Source organism: Gobio gobio, assembly GCF_949357685.1.
Source record: "Gobio gobio genome assembly, chromosome: 16".
Taxonomy (NCBI): domain Eukaryota; kingdom Metazoa; phylum Chordata; class Actinopteri; order Cypriniformes; family Gobionidae; genus Gobio; species Gobio gobio.
This window is the reverse complement of record NC_137109.1, coordinates 11807749-11831807: the sequence shown is the minus strand read 5'-3', so window position 1 is coordinate 11831807 and position 24059 is coordinate 11807749. Positions and strand designations below refer to the sequence as shown.

Here is a 24059-nt window from a genome sequence, read left to right as displayed (position 1 = left end):
TCTCTCATGAGAGCATAGCCACGTCTGCACGTTGTTCGTCTTGCCTTTTTTCATAAGGGCTTGAGTGTTCAGCGCGCCGTGTGCCGTCTCACGGCCACGCCCACTGTCTCACGTGTCTGCTGGTAGCTTACAGATGGGATTGCTGGTCCTTAAAAGGGGACCTAGCGTTTCATTTGGGGCTCTAGCAGAGGACAGATGTCAATCGCTGCATCGGAGAGAGGGCTGTTATGTGTTGAAAATGAAGATGATGCTGAGATTCCCACCGTAATAGTGTGCGCTCATGCTGAATCAGATTCATACTTGACAGCCATGCTTTCCCAGGTGGCTGAGGCATAGTGCAACGCATAAATCGCCTTGCCTGCCCCTTGCCTTTTCTCGGATGTGCATTGGAAGGCTTTGGCATTGTTGAACTATTGATGCCAAAATATGGAACACCAATAGGGCGATAACTTTATACAGATTTTCCTCTCTCTCACTACCCTCATCGGTGGGGTGGCAGTGCCACTGGCAGGCCACCTCCGCCCTGCTTAGTGCACGAGGGTAGTTCTGAGCCGAGGTTGAGCTGCGCACAGCGCTGGCCCTTGGCTAGACGATGTCCACCCTGGTCCAGAAACACCACTGACCCGGATTTGGTCTGGAACTGTTCTTCCCCGGAGGAGGGCCGGGTGGAAAACCATTAGTAATTCTGTTCCGCCACTGATGTTAAAAACAGCCAGTGGTACCCAAAAAAAATAAAAATAATAAGAGCAGTTCCAATACCTCTGGGTCTCGGGAGTTCAGGAATGGCAGCGTGTGACGCTACAAAGCCTCGCCGCTTTCATTCCCCTCCCCACAAGAGGGCGAGAATGGCAGTGTGTGATGCTACAAAGCCTCGCCACTCTCATTCCCCTCTTCTCAGCGGTGCGTGGACAACAGTGCGTGACACTCTTGTTCCCCGCTGAGGAAGGAGGTGAGGCAGACCGTGCGCAACGCCACAAAGCCTTGCCACGCTCAGCCCCTCCTTCATTTGGGAGCGCGCTTGGCGGTGGTCGACGCTCCCATGCCTCGTCACCCTCAGACGCCTCTCCCTTCGCGAGCAGGGGGCGCCGGCTGTGGGAACGCACTCAAGCGTCCTCCCCACACTCATACGCCCCCTCCGCGGACGCAGGTAAGTGTTGCACAGCACACTCAGATCTGACTTCGGGCCGCTCCCATGCCATCCGAGTCGGGTCCCTGCATTCCGCGTCGCTGCCCCGCTGCGGTTACGTCTGTGGTTAGTCCCCTTGCTCGGTGTCTGGAAGCCTGGCTAGCGCTTCCCAGCCCGTCTCGGGGCCGTACCATCAGACTCGGCTATGCGATTCAGTTCGCCCGGCGTCCCCCCAAGTTCAGGGGCGTTCACTTCACGACTGTAGTGGAGGCTAACGCCCCCGTGCTCAGGGCGGAGATCGCTGTCCTACTGGCGAATCGCTGACCTAGAGCCGGTCCCTCAAGCCGATATGAGGTCCGGGTTCTACAGCCCGTACTTCATTGTACCCAAAAAAGGCGGCGGGTTACGACCGATCTTGGACCTGCGATTCCTGAACCGGTCCCTTCACAGGCTGCCGTTCAGGATGCTAACGCAGAAGCGCATCTTCAGGTGCATCCGTCCCCGAGATTGGTTTGCAGCGATCGACCTGAAGGACGCGTACTTTCATGTCTCGATTCTCCCTCGACACCGGCCCTTTCTGCGCTTCGCGTTCGAGGGACGGGCATATCAGTACCGCGTCTTGCCCTTCGGCCTGTCCCTGTCGCCCCGCGTCTTTACGAAGGTTGCGGAGGCGGCCATTGCTCCCACGAGAGAGCATGGCGTTCGCATCCTCAACTACCTCGACGACTGGCTGATCCTTGCCCAGTCGCGAGAGCAGTTGCGCGAACACAGGGACAAGGTGCTCAGTCACCTCAGCCAGTTGGGACTTCGGGTCAACTGGGAGACACTGCATGAAAAGTGGGATTTTCGACCCCGTAAACCCCCCGCTGAGAGACCGCGCGGAGGTGTGACGCCTCTAATTAGCATATGAATAGCAGCGAAACCAGAGAGTCAACGGCCTGACTTGAATTTACTCACTCAGTATTGGCTGAGGCCACTACTTTTAAACAAGAAAAATCCCTCGTGATTGGTTGGCAGATCACTGCAAACCAATCATTATTGGTCCCCCTGGCTCATTATAAATGTAAACCCCTATAATAATAATAATAATAATAATAATAATAAATATATAATTAATATATAATTTACGTTGTAATAATTTGTTTTATATTAATGTTATTGTGCTATGAAGTATTCATACCATCAAGGAATATATGGGAAAATGATACGGACCGTGCCATTTATTCAAAGAAAGAGCTTCATTTATAAGTACACAGCTGTTCATTCAAAGAAAGAGCTTCATTTATAAACATACAGCTGTTTATTCAAAGAAAGAGCTTTATTGTTAAACACACAACTATGTACAGTGCAGCAGTAATGTCTCGTAATGTAATGTAAAGTTCGGCGTGCTCCTGGCTGCGAGAGGGCGGTGGCCGCACAATCCATACAGACACACCGTCAACAATGCCGTCTTCCTCGTCAGACATGGGTTCAATGGTCGCGGACTTCCAAATGTCCACCTCATCCTCAGCCAGCACACTCTCGCTTCCAGCAACTGTAATACAATCCATAAAGACAATAAGCAACCTGAAAAATACTCACATTGACAAAAAACGGATCTAATATAATAAATCTTACCCTTTTTCTTCTTGATCGACTCCGAGCTAAACTTTGCAGTTTCCGCCTGCGATGTAAGTTCAGGTTGTTTGTATCTGAAGCTCCGGCGTGTCGATTCATAATACGTCTTACAGGCAGCTGGAAAACAATTAAATGAGACTGGTATTAATAAAAACAGTCACGGTAAAATTAAACAAGGAATAAGAAAAAAATTAGAAGCTATACTTACACACAATTTCGTTGGGATCAGCGGTTAAATCTGGACTCGCGGAAATCGCTCCAAGCAGATAAGAGGTCACGGCTTCGTTATGAGGCGAGGATAGTCTGGATAGTCTGTGTAAACAAAATGTGCAGTTTTAAGCTCGGATCTATTAACGCATCCATTTCCTTATACAGCTGAATAAATGCATATTCTTTAAATCGTAACGTTACATTACCCATGCTGTGGTTCATAGCGCCTGCAGTTTGCCTCAGAGTTGTGAAGACGAAGACAGCCTCGTGAAAATGAGTCCAAAAAGTTGGTCGCGTCCATGCAGAGGAGTTAAAGACGGCGTCCTGTCATTGTTGATCACGAAAAAGGAAAGCAGCAAAAACATAGGAAATGTAAAAAAAAAAAAAGTTTAAAGCTCGTCTTCTACGCGTCATGGCCATGACCTCGACCTCGCACGTCATTGGACTAGGGCTCTACTATGGAACGCGCCCGGGGCCAAATCTCTTTATACGAAACGCGTGACTTTTGACCGTGTCAACACGCACTGTTTGTCCGCGTCAACGCAGCAATTTTTTTACGCGTTTCTTTTGTATGTGTAGACACGCACATTCTGGTCATGTAACAGGCATACACGCACAGTCGACGCACAGTTTTAACATGTTAAGAAGACACATTTGAACGTGTTATATATATATATTTTTTAAAGCAGACTTACCTTTAGATGTAGCCTAGGCTACATACATATTAATATAAGATATTTCATTAATTGCTTAACTGACTACTGTGCTAGAGTAAAGTAGCCTAATGTTACAATGTATATTAAGTAAATACTTAATATTATACAATTATTATAATTTATCTATATGGGTTATTTTTTGTTTTTTAAAGTTAGGCTATATATAATTTCTAAAAGTATTGTAATAAACCTCGTAGAAATCCCTGCACGTATGTCACAGAATCTAAATAACAACCAGTTGTCTTGGAATTATTATTTTATTTCCAGAAGAACAATCAATTAATATAGGCACAGGTAACGTTCAATACGCAGGCGGGGAAAAGAAACACGGGGCAACCCGCAATACACCACAATTCATCGGCACACCGTGAGTTTCATGCTCCATGCATCAAATGTCTCATACTCAAAACAGCACGTCAGCCTACAGTACACAGCACACAGTGAATAATTCAGGCGGGTGTCTCCGTTAACTATTCCCCAACATCCCTCCCACACCTGCTGCCGTCATACAATCAACAGTACAAATACATGAATGAATCAATGTGAAGGTAATGAATGAATTAAAACACTTCCCTCTCCCAAAGGCGAGGAGACCCATCCGTAGATGGTTAGGAGTGTCACACAGTATCGTTGGCACGGGAGCGCACATCCACGATGAGGCCGCACTTGAATCAGCAGTTCATTGAGAGTCCGGCGGGCAAAGTTAGTGGCCTGGCAGGGGCAGTTTATAGGCACCAACAGAGCGGTGTTCCGAGGGATTGGTGACACTAAAGTAAATTCCCCCCTCTAACTCCACTCTCTCACACAAGGTCAACTACCTGACTATCTGTCTTCATCTTCGGAGAGCCTATTGTCCCCGAGAGACCGTTAAGCGTACCCCACAAGTCACCACCTCCGAAAAACACACACGCTCTCCACTGCGCCCCTTTTTAAAATCTTTCTGCGCTCCTCCACAGGTGGATGCAATCAAAGTCATGTGATCACCCAGTGACTACACTACACTATTCCCCCTCTAATTCAGAAGAACTCGTCCTCGAGTCGAGGTGATAATCTTTAGCCCACACTGGTAACTTCCTCTGTCGTGGATGTCGAGCCATCTCCGCAGAAGAAGTTGAGGCATTTCGCATAGGACCTCCATCATCAGCAGCCGATTCAGACATTGACCCAGGACTGTACTCCAAAATTGGCTCTGGCTGCTGCACTGAAGAAACTGATGACCCAAGTTGAAGATGTCCACCCTTCTCTCCCAAGGTACAAGATTGTCCCTCTGTATCATCTTGTCTCTCAGGTACGACAGGGGGCGTTCGTTGAAGGGTCGGCTGATCGACCAATCGCTGTACCGGCGGTTGTTCAGATTCATTGCTTCCCTCCTGTCTCTCTGAAAAAGATTGAGAAACATAAGGTTTTAAGCGATTGTAATGAACCACTACAGTAACACCACTGTCGACTGACTGTAACTGATACAGTACATCAGACAGTCGCTCAACCACCTTGAAGGGACCCTTGTAATTTCTCTGCAATTTGAAACAAACTCCTTTCTTCCGAGCCTTGTTTCGAACCCAGACTAGCTCTCCAACCGAATAATACTGTACCTGGGCCCGAAAATCAAAATACTTTTTCTGCTGAGAAGAAGCCTGTAACTGGTGTTGCTGTACTGCCCCCACCACAGTGGACAAAGTCTCAGACATACGCTGCACAAATACACTTGGAGATTCGAAAGCCTCCTCCAAGTTTACATTCAACATAACATCCACGGGCAATACCATCTCCCTCCCAAACATAACTTTATGCGGGGTAAAGCCAGTAGTGGCGTGGACACTACTACGATACGCCATCATCACATAAGGTTACAATGAATCCCAATTCTGTTGGTTCTTATCCACAAAAAGTGCCAGCATAGAAAGCAAGGTCCTATTAAAACGCTCAATGAGCCCATCTGACTGAGGGTGGTAAGGAGTGGTACGCGTTTTATTGATCTCTAATAACCGGCATAGTTCCTGAAAAAGAGAAGACTCAATTTCGGCCTTGATCAGAATGCATGCTCCGAGGGACACCATAACGGCAAACCCACTGCTCAACTAAAACTCTTGCAACTGATCGCGCTTCTTGATTGGGCAATGCAAACGCTTCGGTCCACTTAGAAAAATAATCTCCCACAACCAAAATATAGCGATTTTTATCCATGGTTTCTGGAAGCGGACCCAAAATATCCAGAGCAACCCGCTCATATGGGCGAGACATAACAGAAGGACATAACGGAGCCTTAGGGTTGCGAGCTGGAAGCTTCCTTGAGGCACAATCTGAGCACTCTGTACACCACCTCCTCACATCCGCAAACCACCCTGGCCAATAAAAACGATCTTTAACTTTGGCTTGTAGTTTTTGCACCCCTAAATGGCCACCAGTGACAGCATTATGCAACATAGCCAAGACTTTCGGAACCAAACACTTCGGAAGTACAACCTGTACCTTATCAGCAGCATCAGAATTATGTGGAGGGACCCGCACCAACAACTGATCCTGTATCCGAAGCTGATCCCATACTATTGCAAATTTGTGCAACTCTGGATGGTTTCCTACTTCCCCACACTCCTCTAATGGCTTAGTTAGCAGCTGTAGCAATTTACACAGCTCAGCATCCTCCCTCTTCAACCTAACCAAGTCATCTTCTGGCCTTTCTCCCAGTAGAGACTCCACACTTGGTTTAGTGACTTGCACTACTCTCACAGGACACGTTCCATCGGTAGCCACACCCCCAACCTGAACTGGCACCGCATCCGAAACTAAATTCAGGCCTGGCAATCTGGATAAAGCATCCGCATTAGTATGTTGCTTACCAGGCCTATGAACAATCTTATACTGAAAACTTGCCAGCTGTTCTAGCCAACGGGCCAATTGTCCCTCAATCCCTTGAAAGTTATGCAGCCACCTCAAGGAATTGTGATCTGTACGCAGCACAAACTCTGCCCCTAAAAGGTAATGCTTAAATTGTTTTGTAAAAGTCACCATACTCAACAACTCCTTTTTGGTGGTTGCATACTTACGTTCTTGTTTTGTGAGAGACCGGCTTGCGTAAGCCACAACACGTTCCATCCCCCCTTCCACCTGGGATAATACAGCCCCTATCCCAACATCCGAAGCATCAGTATCCAAGATAAATAGTTTCAAGGGGTCGGGATATGCCAAAACTGGAGCTGATAAAAGAAATGAGTTGAGAGTTACAAATGCTCTTTGACACTCCTCTCCCCAATGAAATCTCCTACCTTTTTCTGTCAATTGGTGCAACGGGAACATTATCGGTACCATTCGCCTCCTCTAACTGTGGCTGTAACATCTTGACAAAACGCAGGCTATCAGATATTTCAACGAGATTTAATATTCACAACGATTATTAATCCCACCGCTGCCACCAGTGTAATAAACCTCGTAGAAATCCCTGCACGTATGTCACAGAATCTAAATAACAACCAGTTGTCTTGGAATTATTATTTTATTTCCAGAAGAACAATCAATTAATATAGGCACAGGTAACGTTCAATACGCAGGCGGGGAAAAGAAACACGGGGCAACCCGCAATACACCACAATTCATCGGCACACCGTGAGTTTCATGCTCCATGCATCAAATGTCTCATACTCAAAACAGCACGTCAGCCTACAGTACACAGCACACAGTGAATAATTCAGGCGGGTGTCTCCGTTAACTATTCCCCGACATCCCTCCCACACCTGCTGCCGTCATACAATCAACAGTACAAATACATGAATGAATCAATGTGAAGGTAATGAATGAATTAAAATACTTCCCTCTCCCAAAGGCGAGGAGACCCATCCGTAGATGGTTAGGAGTGTCACACAGTATCGTTGGCACGGGAGCGCACATCCACGATGAGGCCGCACTTGAATCAGCAGTTCATTGAGAGTCCGGCGGGCAAAGTTAGTGGCCTGGCAGGGGCAGTTTATAGGCACCAACAGAGCGGTGTTCCGAGGGATTGGTGACACTAAAGTAAATTCCCCCCTCTAACTCCACTCTCTCACACAAGGTCAACTACCTGACTATCTGTCTTAATCTCCGGAGAGCCTATTGTCCCCGAGAGACCGTTAAGCGTACCCCACAAGTCACCACCTCCGAAAAACACACACGCTCTCCACTGCGCCCCTTTTTAAAATCTCTCTGCGCTCCTCCACAGGTGGATGCAATCAAAGTCATATGATCACCCAGTGACTACACTACAGTATATATAGGCTAATTTACACAGCACATATTTATAACTGAAAACACACACACACACACACACAACTTTATTCACTTTCACATAATAATGTTTTTGTAATTTGGTGTTTAGTTTGTTGTATAGTTTGTTTATACTGTTCTGTCTCTGTTTTGTTTCCAGGAACATCTGATGAGTGCTATAATAAAATGACTTCATTATATTTAAAGTATGTTTTGATATTAATTTTATTTATATTATTAATATTTTATTTACCCATAAACGTCTCTTTAGGAAGCCATAAGTTATAGAGACAAGAATAACTTTTGCCATTTAAATGCCACATTAATTTACTGAGGACCCATACAGCCAATGATCATGTGTGAAAACACTTATACATAAATTGATCACTTATAAATCAAAACTAAGGTTTGAGAAAGAAAGAATATGCATACAACAAAATATATTGTTTCATAGCAGCTTCAGTAACAAGTTCAAAACAAATTCTGCTGTAAACCGGCTCTAACAAGCCAATATAGTGTCAATATTCAGCTCAAGTGACTTCAGTGTTGATTCAGTTCAGTTGATTTCAGTTCAACTGTAAAATTCCTCAGTTGTGCATATTTGTGTGTAGTTAGATATATGCAAAACAACATTTTTGGAAGAGTTAAAATAGTTTTGCACAAAGTGTTGCTTTTGCAAGCGATGTCTGATGTTTTGCATGTTGTGTGTTTTGTGTGTAGAGTTACAAGAAATTGAGCCATATTTTCAGAAATTGTGTGTAAGCAATTAGATAAAACTGTAAATGAATCCAGTTTATTTTAGTTCAGGACTCATAGTCCAGGTGTTAGTAATCTGTGCTTAATCTTTGTTCCAGGCAACAATTTTTTAACTCACGATTAACTAGATTAAGGCCTACTCTTGGTATAATTTAAACCCTGTCCAGGAAACCACCTCTTGAAAATCTGCATTGATAATTCATAAAATGTGGTGTGAGCTCAATTTAAATGACAATTACAGAAAAACCCAATCTGACTTAACTATTAACACACAAACTTGTACTTTTCACATTTATGATTGATAGCCATTTAGAAATCATTCACAGTGTAGGGTGGAAAATTAATTTTGGTATGTAAACTGTATGCTTTACTTGATTTATTTGTGTGCTTTGGTTCATTGTCTTGTTGCATCACATAACCTCTCTAAAGGTTGAAGACATGAACTGCTGTCCTGTATTTTTTTTTACATAACATTGGTTATTGCTAATGACATACAGAGTAATTAATCTACACTGTGAGCCCGGACAAGTTGAATCTACTTAAAAAATTGGAGCAAACTGGTTGCCCTAAAAAAACGAGTACATTTAACTTAAATTTAAGTTAACATTTTAACTTAAACTTTAAACTTGTTTTAGTTAAAAAAAAATCAGAACCTAGATAAAACTCCCCCTGCTGCTACTCTGATTTGCATTTGTGTAGCTCACAGCATGTTCATTTACATGATAAAGCCTCCCCTAGAATTAAGGGGAGGGGGGGTCATGCGGGGACAACTGCCAAGCAAGGCGCACGTCAATTTCTGACAATTTACGGCAGTTTTCGGTGTTGCCTGCAAATTGCCGTGCACAGTCGTAAACCTGAAGTTCCACGGCAATCTACAGTGCCACATACTGACGAAAATCCCACTTTTCATGCAGTGAGAAGAGCAAACTCTGTCCCACACAGAGGATCTCTTTTCTCTGTATGGAGATAGACTCGGTCGCCATGACAGCGCGCCTCACAGAGGAGCGCGTCCAGTCAGTGTTGAACTGCTTGAATTCGTTCAAAGGCAGGACAGCGGTACCACTGAAACATTTTCAGAGGCTCCTGGGGCATATGGCATTCGCAGCTGCAGTAACGCCGCTCGGATTGCTTCATATGAGACCGCTTTCCACGCTCCCGAGATGGGCGTGGCACAGCGGATCCCTCTGTGTCCAAGTGACTCCGAGGTGCCGCCAAACCTTCGGCCCGTGGTCGGACCCTTTGTTTCTACGGGCGGGAGTTCCCCTAGAACAAGTGTCCAGGCACTCCGTTGTCTCCACGGATGCCTCATCCACGGGTTGGGGTGCCACGTACAACGGGCTTGCAGTTTCGGGTCTGTGGACGGGGCCTCAACTGCAATGGCATATCAATTGCCTCGAGTTGTTAGCAGTTCGTCTTGCACTCAGCCGCTTCAAAGTGCCGCTCAGAGGCAAGCACGTTCTGGCCACAACTCGCCCGCCATCTCCTCTTGTGGAGTCAGAAGCATCTGAAGTCGCTTCGTGCCATTCATATTCCGGGCCTGCTCAATCGTGCAGCCGACGAGCTGTCACGTCAGCAGGTGCTTCCGGGAGAATGGCGACTCCATCCCCAGGCGGTCCAACTAATCTGGAGTCGTTTCGGGGCCGCACAGGTAGACCTGTTTGCCTCCCCAGAGACGACCCACTGTCAGTGGTTTTATTCCTTGACCGAGGGGACCCTCGGGTCGGATGCCCTGGCCCACAGCTGGCCCCGGGAAGAACGCAAGTATGCGTTTCCCCCAGTGAGCCTTCTTGCGCAGACACTGTGCAAAGTCAGGGAGGACGAGGAGCAAGTCCTGTTGGTCGCTCTGTATTTGCCCAACCGGACTTGGTTCCCGGAACTAGTGCTCCTTGCGACAGCACCTCCCTGGCCCATTCCTCTGAGGCAGGACCTCCTGACTCAGAGACGGGGCACCCTATGGCACCTGCGTCCAGACCTCTGGAAACTCCATGTCTGGTCCCTGGACGGGACGCGGAGGTTCTAGGTGACCTACCGCAAGCGGTAGTTGACACCATTACTTCCGCTAGAGCCCCCTCTACGAGGCGCCTCTATGCGTTGAAGTGGAACCTGTTCGTCGATTGGTGCTCTTCTCGCCGAGAAGACCCCCGAAGATGTTCGATCGGATCTGTGCTTGTCTTTCTACAAGATGGGTTGGAGCGAAGGCTGTCTCCCTCCACCCCCAAAGTCTATGTTGCCGCTATCGCCGCTAATCATGAGCTAGTAGATGGAAAATCTCTAGGTAAGCACGATCTGGTCGTCAGGTTCCTTAGGGGGGCGAGGAGATTAAATCCGCCTCGTCCTCCCTCCATACCCTCTTGGGACTTAACTCTGGTGCTAACTGCACTACAGAGAGAACCCTTTGAGCCTCTGCGGTCAGCTGAGTTAAAAATTGTCGTTAAAGACAATACTCCTGACTGCGTTGGCTTCCATCAAGAGGGTAGGGGATCTGCAGGCATTTTCGGTCGACGAATCGTGCCTGGAATTCGGGCCCGGTAACTCTCATGTGATCATGAGACCCCGGCCTGGATATGTGCCCAAGGTTCCCACTACTCTCTTCCGGGACCAGGTGGTGAGCCTGCAAGTGCTGCCTTCGGAGGAGGCAGACCCAGCCCTAGCTTTTCTCTGTCCCGTCCGTGCTCTCCGGACTTACGTGGACAGAACGCAAAGCTTCAGGACCTCAGAGCAGCTCTTCGTCTGTTACGGAGGACAGCAGAAGGGAAAGGCTGTCTCCAAGCAGAGGATGGCCCACTGGATAGTGGATGCCATCGTCTTGGCTTATGAGTCCCAAGACGTGCCCTGCCCGCTCGGGTTAAGAGCCCACTCCACTAGGGGTGTTGCCTCTTCCTGGGCGCTGGCTCGTGGCGCCTCGCTGACAGATATTTGTAGAGCTGCGGGCTGGGCGACACCTAACACGTTCGCTAGATTCTATAGCCTCCGTGTAGAGCCGGTATCTTCCTGTGTGCTCACTTCCCATAGTCAGTAACACCGAAATGCCTGTTCTAGTGTCGGCTTGCTGCGCCATTCCCTCCCCTATGGTAGACGGATGCGTGCGCTTATTCTGCTCCAGTCGATTTCCCCGGAACGGCGAACCCTGTTGAGTCCTCCGCAACCCACGGCAGTCGGACGTGGCGGAGCGTTCGACGCCAGGTCTAACACTCGTATGCATTGGTGGAACTTGTGTTAGGCTGGGTTCCATATGTAGTGACCCCCATGGCGGTCCCATATGTGTATTCTTCCACGGTACGGCTCCCTACGGCGAGCCCGTGTCTTTCCCTCGGCAGAGTCTCCTCTGCCGTCTCAGGTAGGTCTTGTCCCCCTCTTCTAATTGGCCGGGGCCACCCCTGGGACCTCCGTATGTTGTGCTGCCCACGGCCAGCCCATACGTGTATTCTCCACATGGTAACTCCCTCTGGGCATGATGTGGCTTCCGCAGCGGCCTTCACAGGCACGCTTTCCCAGCGTTATCCAATACAGTCAGCTGAATGGGTCTTGCGGAACAGCAGCTTTGACTCTCCCTGCGTGAATTTCCCCGCCCGCATCAGATCGGGGTCTGAGGGGCTCATCGCTGGGCACTGGAAGTGGTAGTAACTTTAGCGTTTTCCAAAGGGATCCCAATTCGTCGGTACGTCCGACGTACGTTGAACGTGACCGACTGAAAGGGAACGTCTCGGTTACGTATGGTAACCCTCGTTCCCTGAAGGAGGGAACGGAGACGTACGTCCCGTCGCCACAGTTACTGTACCATCACTGCAGGGCCGAGTCACTAAGTTCGGCTCCTCAGTGAAAAACAGCGTGCATTCGCTCTCGCTTCCTGTTTATACCCGCGGCGCGGGACGGAGCGCGAGATGCAAATCTCGCACGCCAATGGCCCATTGGCCTGTTCTCTATATCTCGAAGCTGATAGGGGCTCCCTGAAGTGATCCCAATTCGTCGGTACGTCCGACGTACATCTCCGTTACCTCCTTCAGGGAACGAGGGTTACCATACGTAACCGAGACGTTCTTTGGCGTAGGCCCCATTCGTAATTCGCATTCCGAGGGTAGGGAATCTGAGTATCCTGCCTGAAGACAAACGCAAGGGCGCAGCCCACCCCCGCGAAGTAAGGAAGGGGGCCATCTGGTGGTGGTGTGGTAGATGGAGGAAAAGAACATCCTGAAGTCTTCGGGGTAGAGGGGAGAACCCATCTGGTGGTGTTGAGGATGATAGGAGGGCCCGACTGGTGGTGTAGGAGGGGGATGGAGGAAAGGTCCCATCTTGGTGGTGGTGGGGAGGATGGTGGTGCTGAAGCGACGGTATCTGCGAACTCAGACATGAGTAATTACTACCTTTTTAATGCTACAGAAAAAGGATATGATTGGATAGATGAGCAGGTAATTAGTGACGTAATGATTGAGTCTTCCTGGCAGAACTTGCGCTGGCTTCATTTCTTTTTTTTTCAGTTTTATACACAATTGTATTCTGTTGGCTAGACAAAAAAGTCAATGAAGGACTGGGCTAAGACTGAAAGGTGGACATGAGGGATATTTCAATGGTCCTCTGCCATAGTGACAAAACATCAAAAAATTTTGACTTGCAGTGCTTACACAATGCCAAAGGGACGAAGCATTTTGGGGGCACTGACTGTTTAAATGAGAAGGAAATTTAGTTTTGACACATGAGTGAACTGTTTTGGGAGAGGTATGAGCTTTTGCAGGTGAACCATGGTGTTCTGCCGAACCATCCACGTTATTTTGGCAAAAGCACCAAGAGTGTTGAGAACGTTCAGTCTGTTTCAAGAAATGAGCCAAAGCAATTGAGAAGGATCTTTGCCATTTTGGTGGCACTGACTATTTATACGGGAAAGGAATTTAGTTCTGAAGCATGAGTGAACAGTTTTGGTAGAGATAGTAGCTTTTGCAAGTGAGCTATAGTGTTGTGCTGAACTGTAAGACTGTTTTGCCAAATTATCTTACAATTTTAAGAATGTAATTTCTGTTTCGAGAAATGACCCAAACCAATGGAGAAAAACTGTAAATAAGTTTAGTTTTAGTTAGTTATTTGATGCTATAAAAACGGGGGGTGTGACGTCATGATTGACAGCTGAGATTGACGGCTTCTCTGGGTGAAGTTGTCACTGAGGCACCGACAGACTTTTTCCGGGATTTTTGGGAGGAGATTGGAGCTTTAATTTCTACATTTCAATTTTTGACACTGACATAATGATTTGTTCTACATCTGCGAGAGTATGGGCGGGGTTTGATATTGCGGCTCTACTTCCTGCTCTCTACTGCGCAGACTCCGGTCCCGAGGTCACTACTGTGCATCACTATGATGTTGCATCGTCCATATTTTTTTACGGTCTATGGTTTGAATGCGACTGGAATGTCGAACGTGCATTTACATAAATGAATACATCTATAGTTAAAACTTTTTCATAATTTATATAATCTCATTAAAGTTTTTGTACTGTGCAGTACTGATGGAGTGAATTATCAGATAAAGTGTGAAACATGATAATGTAGTGTTTGATTGGATTGCAATGTATATCAAGTGTTAACTTGTAGTGTAATGTACAGTACAAGTTGTAAATGGAATGACAATTTGAACACAGCATTCATATAACAATATTAACACAATATTAACGTATATAATATAATAGCTTTAGAAATGTTAAACAGTGTAGAAATAAAAGTAGGCCTTTTGCAAAAACTCACTTCATTAAAATCTATGCATAACATGAGGCATGAATATATCTTCACATGTAACATGAAGTTACATTTTTAAGCTTTATGTTCTATGCATTTTTTAAAATATTTTTAAAATATAATTCAATATATTTAAGAGTGTTTTATATGTGAATATATTACATTTCTTTATGGTGTACCTGAAAGTGTTTCTTCTTTCTCGTCTTTTTTTAGATGAAGGCCTATTTTAGTGCAAACATCGTCTGCCTTCCCCCATGTAAGCAAACTTCCTCTTTTCTCTGTGAAGTGCAGATATTTCCTCATGTGTCAGTCCAGAGCGAGTCTCGCTGTGAGGAGCTTCATGAGAGCCAGAACACAGACGGACTGAAGTCCAGACACTCATCTGAAGCTGCATCCACACTCTTCTGCTGCGAGCGGGCTCTTCTGGAAACTGGGCTTTAGAGAAATGATGTTCATCTTTGGACTGATGCTGCTGCAAACTGCTGCATGTGAGTCAACATTTATAATGCTGTTCGATCACATGAATCTCTGAAATAAAAACACTCTAATATTACAATAGGAGTGTTTCCAAAACAGTCTGCAGTGATCTAGTCTTATGCCCGGTTTCACAGACTGAGCTGACCCGAAAGTTGTCAGCTGCGACACAGAGCAGGGCTGTGCCACGGATTAACCAGTGTATCAGAGAACATCAAACACGGATCGCTTTATATGCTATTAATTTACTGAAATACAAGTATCCATACATCCAATTATTCATGCGTATTATTCAGGGCCTATAAATCCTAGTTCTCATCAAATAAATGGCTCAGATCTTTCAAATGAAAGTGTGGGACTTGTATATCATGTTCATAACGTTTGTCATCTTCCGTCCTGAGAGATGGCAGCGGACAACTGGACGGTTCAGTCACCAACATACAGAACACGAGAGAGAGATAAATAAATAAACAAACATACAGCATAATATATATATATATATATATATATATATATATATATATATATATATATATATATATATATATATATATATATATATATATATATATATATATATATATATATATATATATATATTTGATGGGAAACTTTTTTCATTTGCAACTAACGGAAAGTACTAATATTACAAATACATTTGAATTAAAACTAAATAAAAATATTGATATTTTGAAATTGAAAAGGCACATAACAAAATCAATAAAACTTAAACTAAAATGAAAATGAAAAAAAATATGAAAATAAAAGCTAACATATTTAAAACTGATCACCTTACAAATAAAATGTTTAAGTTGATGTAGTAAAATTACAAATAGAAATTACATTTATTTAAAGCTAAATAGAAATAATAATATTAAATAGTAAAAATATATGATATATTATAATTATTTATATTAAAGGTCCTGTTCTTCGTGATCCCATTTTTCAAACTTTAGTTAGTGTGTAATGTTGCTGTTAGAGCATAAATAATACCTGTAAAATTATAAAGCTCAAAGTTCAATGCCAAGCGAGATATTTTATTTAACAGAAGTTCCCTTTCAAAGCCTACAGCGAACGGCCGGTTTGGACTACATCCCTGTACTCCCTGCTTTAATTACGTCAGTAGAACAGTTTGTTGACTAACCTCCGCCCACAAGAATACGCGAAAAAGGGGGCGTGGTCTTGTTGCTCCCTCGTGGAGAAGAGGAAGTGTTGCGTTCGGTTCGGTTCGGTTGCGTTTGTCGCCATCAGACGCTGTTATTTTCATCCCGGAGTCAAATCACCTTTGTTTGGCCTTCAGGGACGCTGTAGCTTGAGCGCGTTCATCTCCCCGTTATGGTAAGAGGCGTGACCTTTCCGGGCAACGTGCCCTAAGCTGCTGTCGAATCACAACACGGGAACCGCTGGCACAATCAGAACTCGTTACGTGTTTCTGAAGGAGGGACTTCATAGAACGAGGAAATTCTCAGGCCGTTTTGAGGACAGTGAAAACAGCAGTATACAGATAAGTAAATTGTGTGAAAAATATTGTGTTTTTTTACACATGAAACATTAACACATGTTATATTGCACACTGTAAACACAATCAAAGCTTCAAAAAAACACGAAAAACGGGACCTTTAATATTTAAAAAAATTACAAAAGCACATAACAAAATTAATTAAACGAAAAATGTATTTATTCAACCAAAAACTAAAAATATATATTTTAAAAATTTAATAATAATATTTGAAAATCACCAACCTACAGAACACAAGAAAGATAAATAAATATATAAATAATATGAAAAAAATAAATGTAATAAAATATGTTACATTATTTAAAAATTAAAAATATAAATAAAAATTCTATATATGCCTATCAGGAGCATTTTCGGTAATTAAAATAAAGATGAAATAAAATGAAATATAAATATTAGTAAAAAAAAAATTATAAAAGCATTTGTATAATATAAAAAAAAACTTTTTTTATTTTTTTTTATGTAAAAATCTATTTAAAGATTTTTTAAGTTGATGTATTAAACCAAAGTGATATATATAGTTTTTATATAATTATATTATACACATGTACTTCTTGGACAAAGTATAACAGGTGATTTTGTTCTGTCTGTGTGTGTGTGTGTGTGTGTGTGTGTGTGTGTGTGTGTGTGTGTGTGTGTGTGTGTGTGTGCGTGCGTGCGTGCGTGCGTGCGTGCGTGCGTGCGTGCGTGCGTGCGTGCGTGCGTGCGTGCGTGCGTGCGTGCGTGCCGTGCGTGCGTGCGTGCGTGCGTGCGTGCGTGCGTGCGTGTGTGTGTTTCATCAGAACACATCGGACAGTGACTATTTTAAAAACATTCCCAATACTCCTGATATTGTGATTGTAAAAAAGGTCATGAAATCTGTGTGTGTCTTTGAGGTGGGCTGCTGCTTTGACCTGTATATGGACACTTGTTACTATTCCAAATTACTGAAATATCAACCACTGGTAGATCTCATTCACAGACTCGGATACAACTGTACATTAATAACTCTGGTGTTCGGAAGTTTAGGCCATGTCCATAAGAATGTGGTCAGGGGGATGCAGTTGGGGGGGCTGCAAAAAAAGGAGGCAAAAAGGCTTGCAAAATTTTGTTCTGTTTCAGCCACCATAGGGAGCATGAAAATATGGAGATGGAGATGTTTTGTTTATCCTTAATGTGTTCAGTATTACAAATGGAAGGACCTGTAAAAGTGTGTGAGCCATGAATTGTAGATCTGTTCCTTTGTCAATGACTCTTCCCAGAGTATTTGGATCTTGTCTTCTTTGCAATGTCTTTCAGATCCAAATAAAAGCATTAAAATGTGTGTGTGTGTGTGTGGTTCTTCAGGTCTGGAGTTTAACTGCAGGTTTAATCAGGCAGATCCCTGTTACGCAGCTCTGGGACACACACTCAATCTGTCGATGGTGGATGCTAGTAAATATGACCTGAAGATACTGAAGAGAATAAACGACAACACAGATGATCTAACGTGTAGAGTAAAGAGTGACAAGAAGATGGCGAATCAATGTGGTCTTTTTGATAACAGATCTGAAATGAAAGTCATTAAAGGGACTCTGATAATAAACCCTGTGCTCAGAGCAGATTCAGGGAATTACACTTTAGAACTCGAACGCTCAGACGGCGGAGTAACATATACACATCTTCAAGTGAATGTTGAAGGTACAGTAACTCTCTCATCAGATTCATTACAATCTCATGATCTCCAAAGATCTCACTCTCATGAAATTAATCAGTGGAATCTCTGTGAAGGTTATTATTAATAATAATAATTATGATTATTATGATTATTATTATTTAGTAAAAAGCTTCTGCACTTTCCATGTACTAACACTATTTTCAGAATTAAAATCTAGTATTTTGCTTATTGTACATTACCTACTTTTTCAAAGTAGTTTGTGAAAGTTTTTAAAACAGTAATTTGCTACATTGTTGTCACATGACTAACCTAGGCTACATGTTTAATTCAATAATGTCCAACTATCATCTCAGCAATAAACTTTTTATTTTTAATGTCTTGAAATTGACTGATTACATAAAGAGTTGTGTGACTGTACTGTCATGTGTCCCTCCCTCCAGCTCCTATTGGCTCAGTGGAAGTGTCAATCAGCTGCTCCTCCAATGGGGTGAAGTCAGTGTCCTGCTCCTCTGATGGGGATCAGCTCATCTACAGCTGGACTCTCAATGGAGATCCACTGACGGATGGAAACACCAACATTGAGCTGAATGAGACGACCGTTGGAGAGATCAGCTGCAGTGTAAAGAACCACGTCAGTCACGGACAGAAGAACATTAGTGTAAAACACGGTCCTGGTGAGCTTTTAATACATAAATCTCCACATATCTATAAAAACCACAGCCACACTAGTTATACAAAACGATGAGTTCGCTTCATTGGACACCGTTCATTCTCGAAACGATTCTGGCTGAGAATGAATTTTTTTCAACATGTTTTCGGTATTAGTGATTCTGCAGTGATGTTTTATTACAGGATCAGCTGAAGCTGTGACCTCTAGTTTGACCTCTACACTGTCTGGTAGTGTACAGACATCAGAACATGGTACGAGTTTAACAGAGCACGCTACAGGAAACATGATGGATTGGTTTGGTTTTCTTTAAAGGGATAGTTCACCCAAAAATTAAAATTTGATGTTAATCTGCTTACCCCCAGTCAGGGCATCCAATATATAGGTGACTTTGTTTCTTCAGTAGAACACAAATGAAGATTTTTAACTCCAACCGTTGCAGTCTGTCAATCTATGAGAGTAAAAAAAACATGCAAAGACAAATCCAAATTAAACCCTGTGGCTCATAACGACACATTGATGTCTTAAGACATGAAACGATCAGTTTGTGCGAGAAACTGAACAGTATTTATATCATTTTACAGCCTTGAGCGCACAATCACTTCTGGTGAGTGAGGTCTGTACGCGATCTGGCGTAGTTTCGTGATCAGATCGTGTACAGACCTCACTCACCGGAAGTGATCGCACGTTCAAGGCTGTTGGACATACATACAGTATAAATACTGTTCAGTTTCTCGCACAAACCGATCGTTTCGTGTCTTAAGATATCAATGTGTCGTCACGAGCCGCAGGGTTTAATTTGGATTTGTCTGTGCATGTTTTTTTTACTCTCATAGATTTTGTTACCATGCACATACATTACACGACTGACAGACTGCAACGGTTGGAGTTAAAAATCTTCATTTGTGTTCTACTGAAGAATAGTGCTGGGTGGTATACCGGTTCATACCGAATACAGGTATTTATTTTTGTTATGATATGAATTTTGATTATACCGCACTACCGGTATATGTCGCATTAAAACATTCCCTACATTAGTCCACTAATATAGTTCACTTGAAGGAGTGAATGTGAACGAGTGCGTGAATTCAGACAGCCATTGTGTGTACATCAGCTGTACACTCGTTATTGGTGCAATGTGGGATTGAATGCGTGCACTCAATAACGTCCACTATGGTTTCGGACACCACTACAAATGGCTGTATAATGCTGTATTTGAGGGTTTAGTACACGATTTCGGAAGTAGATTACAGCGGAGAATTCAAACAGTATGCGGTGCGTGCAAAAGAGCGGTTTCTGCACTGAGCATCGTGATGAGATTAACACACACACACATAACTCACCACATGGATCATATTAGTCAGATACAGACCGAGCGAGCGCATTTAAGTTTTTAATGACATATTTCATATACTCTAGTGCTCTAAACACGAACCCGCAGCGTGTACGCGCACATATTTCATCACGTCTTCTTCAAATTAAATGTATGCAAACAAGGACACTGATACAACCTTACGTCTGATCACGACCACAATGACATGATGGGTTATTCTGCTACACCGAAGACAATGATGTAAGTTAATAAATAGCCTGACAATTCAAAGAAGAATGGGCAAAAAGTAACTGCTTTATTCTTTCTGTGTTAAACGTGTGTCATTTGTTCAGAGACTGACTGTAGTACTCTTAAAGGGATAGTTCACCCAAAAATGAAAATTCTGTCATCATTTACTCACCCTCAAGTTGTTCCAAACCTGTATGAGTCTCTTTGTTCTGCTGAACACAAAAGAAGATATGTTGAAGAATGTTTGTGACCAAGCAGAGAGAGCAACCATTGACTACCATAGTAGGGGAAAATATTACTACTATGGTAGTCAATGGTTGCTCTATTTGCTTTGTTACAAACATTCTTCACTCTATCTTCTTTTGTGTTCAGCAGAACAAAGAGACTCATACATGTTTGGAACAACTTGAGGGTGAGTAAATGATGACAGAATTTAAATTTTTTGGTGAACTATCCCTAAACTATTGAAAATATCCTTAGACCATTTAAATGTTCTTCCGTGTTTCTCCCTCGTTTTGGCAGTTTGTTGTTATATAGGGTTAGATTTTTAAAACGCTTAAGGTGCCCTCAACTCAGTTTTTTTTTTCCCCCGTGGTCATATTTTACTATTCATGTGTCTGTAACCAGCATGTTGTAGGTCTGTGTTTTATTGGTTGCTGTCTCCCCACAGCATCATTTTGTGGGGCTTTGCAAACCTAATTCTAGTGTGGAATTTTTCTACTATATTCACTCATTGTGACAGCAAAATAGGGCATTCTAGTCAATCTACTGCAGTATTTCCTCTCTCAATCAGTAGAAAATGTGGTTAACGCCCAGTCATGCAAAGGGAAAAAAAGAACACCGTCATATACCGCGAAACCGGTATAACTTAGAAAAATACCATGATATAAATGTTTGGTCATAGCGCCCAACACTACTGAAGAAACAAAGTCACCTATATCTTGGATACCCTGGGGGTAAGCAGATAAACATTAAATTTTCATTTTTGGGTGAACTATCCCTTTAACTGTTGTTTTCAGAGTGTTCAGAGCCTGTGGCGTTTGTGCTGGTCTGGACTTTTCAGGTGATGGTTCTGTTTGGTCTGTTAGGAGGTTTTCACATCTACATGAGACACACGTCAGGTCAGAGACATTTATGATCATCATTATGGATTGACATGCAATTATTAAGAGTGTGTATGTGATGATATTGTGATGCTTTTAGGCAAGAAACAGGAAGATCAAAAATTGAGAATGAGGAGATTTAGTGAAGGACATGAACAAACAGCAGAAGATCCATGAGACCATCTATGAGAAACCTCCTCCTTTTCCTTCCACAACGTTTTCAGGCGACTCCAACAATTGAGAAGATTTCAGATGACGGCAACTTTGGATTGACACTCAAAACTTTCAGTTATTATCCAATAAGATGTTTTAATATTGTCCTTATACTGTAATCGTTAAGAGCACAAGTTGTAATTTCTGCCTAACATGTACGCTGTGTCTGCTTAACTGAGAACATGAAGTTAACTAACTAACATGTGCTATATTATAGCTGTGTATTACTGCCATATGGATATTACTGTGACACACTCATCTCTAGCTGATAACAGAATATTTCCTAAATTGTAACATTAAAACAAACATTTTCTGTAAAGCTGCTTTGAAACAACATGTATTGTGAAAATAAAAATACAATTCACAAAATACAAAAATTCAAAACTGTTCCTCTTGATCGTTTTCTCAGTTATGTGGTGTCTGGTGTTTTACACTCGTGCTTTTAAACTTCTGCTTGCATTTGCAGTTTTGGGTAAAAAAAAAAAAAGTTGAACATGTTAAACCTCATTCATGCATTTATCTTTACCAGATCTTTGTCATTATAATATTATATTCTTTAAGAATTGTTTTGAGTCTGTGTTGAAACTGTTAAGATTAACTTTGTTATTGAGTTAAATGAAAATAAAACAATTTGAAATTAAAGGTGCAGTATGTAAGATTTTTGCAGTAAAATATCCAAAAACCACTAGGCCAGTGTAATATATTTTATTCAGTTGAGTACTTACAATATCCCAAATGTTTCCAAATATGTGACCCTGTCTGAAAACCCAGCTAAAGTCATTTTTTTGTCATTCACTGTTTTATACATAAAATCCTCCTACATAATGTAAAGAATATTCTGTGAAAATATAACCTTGATATCTTTAATATTGACTGAGTAAGATCATGTCAAAAGTTAGCTGAATTTCGGCCTCAGAAAATCATGATTTTGAGAAATTCCAATTTTAAAATCAAGCTTATTTTTGAAATTGTAAAACATTTTAACCATTATTATTCTGATAATGTGCCATATACCACATTAAAGCTAAGATTCTCCAATTTTCAGTGATATAGGACACATTTATGGGAAAATTCTTAGTTTTGTAAAACAAGTCTATGTATTATGATGTGCATGTCCAAAAAGCGTGAAACATTGAAACGAATGGGGTCACCACAAGAGCTTGATTTACCAAGTCAGTTCACTCTAATGATTTGTAGGCTATAACTTTATTAGTAAAATGAAATCTCAGTAGAAAATGTCATTAATAGGCCTATATATATCCATTAATATATAAAACATCCATAGAAAATCTCACTGGAGTAAATCCAGGACTAGGCCTAATGCCCTAACAAGTTAACAGGTCAGACTCAAACTTTGTGCAGATAGTTAGTCATAACTGTGAATCTTCACTTGTCTCACAATTCGATTAGATTATAATTCATTAGGATTTTTTCATGGCTCATTGTGCTTAACAACTCTTTTAGCCTACATAAAGCACGTCCTGCACTTTATGTTCTCATTCATACATGTTCTATTCGTATAGGTTTACAAACCGAAACCAAAACATCAGACGCAAGAGCTTTGCTTCCGAAGGACACACGCAACTTTTTTATATTAATATATAATACGGGTTCTTTATTTAGCCTACAAAAACAGTAGGCCTATATTAATTATTATTAATTAAACTATCAGCTGTTCTGTTCTGCACTTCGCTTGCCGCGGCCGCCCTGTCAGAGAGCGAATTCATAAACTCAGCGCCTCAGCATCCAAAAACCAAACTATTTAGACACTTAGCAGCCATTAAATGTCTTTAAAATAAGATGGATGTATAGGAGGAAGGTGGAGTTAGGAAACAAATAAACTGTTCCTGAAATGTCGGTGATGACACAAAGAAATCCACACAGAAATCGGAACCCGGCTTAAGGGTTCGCCGTTTTCTTGCCTTTCCCGACACTGATCTGATCCTTGGTTGTGCGGATTGATATTATGGTCTGTTTGCACTTTGTAATTGTAAAAAATACGTTTCTGAACCGAATGATATAAGAATCAGCAGTTGTTTCTGCGTCGAAAGTAAACATTAAATCAATATTAAAGAAGCCCACGTCCGGTACTTTTTGGTGCAAAATAATAAAACGTAGCGTCAATAAAATCATTAATTTCAGTATTTATAATATTATAAATTAAAAATTGAGTACTGCATCTCAAAGCCCTTGGTATAATCTATCATTTACAGCAATAAACACAAATTGCCTGTTTTGGTCATTTTTATGGCTATACCGGGAAGTGTTAGGAAGTCTCATGTCAATGGCGTCATATCCGCGTTACCCTCGATTTCCGCTTTTACTGCCGTAGAAACCATGGCAACAGAATGGACAACTGCGTAATGCGGCACGCTGTTGTAGTTTCAATCAAACATTATGGACCATGGCAAGCAGACATTGGAACAAAATGAGAAATAAAAAAAAAACAGTATTGACGTGGTGTTTTCGAGATGGCGAGAACTTCGCAACAAACTTCGACTTGACCAC

General features: G+C 42.7%; 1 protein-coding gene across 3 annotated transcripts; it reads left to right on the top strand.

Annotated features, from left to right (window-relative positions):
- The first annotated feature begins 14686 nt into the window (after positions 1–14686).
- Positions 14687–22190, top strand: LOC307140176 (uncharacterized protein). Of its 3 annotated transcripts, none has more exons than XM_079839462.1 (6): positions 14687–14866; positions 17698–18030; positions 18448–18681; positions 18860–18928; positions 21299–21356; positions 21439–22190. In XM_079839462.1, exons 1-6 carry the CDS (start codon positions 14824–14826, stop codon positions 21479–21481), a joined length of 780 nt encoding a protein of 259 aa, XP_079695588.1. In that variant the 5' UTR covers positions 14687–14823; the 3' UTR covers positions 21482–22190. The 3 variants fall into 3 exon arrangements, with proteins under 3 accessions (XP_079695588.1, XP_079695586.1, XP_079695587.1); XM_079839460.1 differs by having other exon boundaries at positions 21255–21356; XM_079839461.1 differs by lacking the exon at positions 18860–18928 and having other exon boundaries at positions 21255–21356.
- The last annotated feature ends 1869 nt before the right edge of the window (positions 22191–24059 follow it).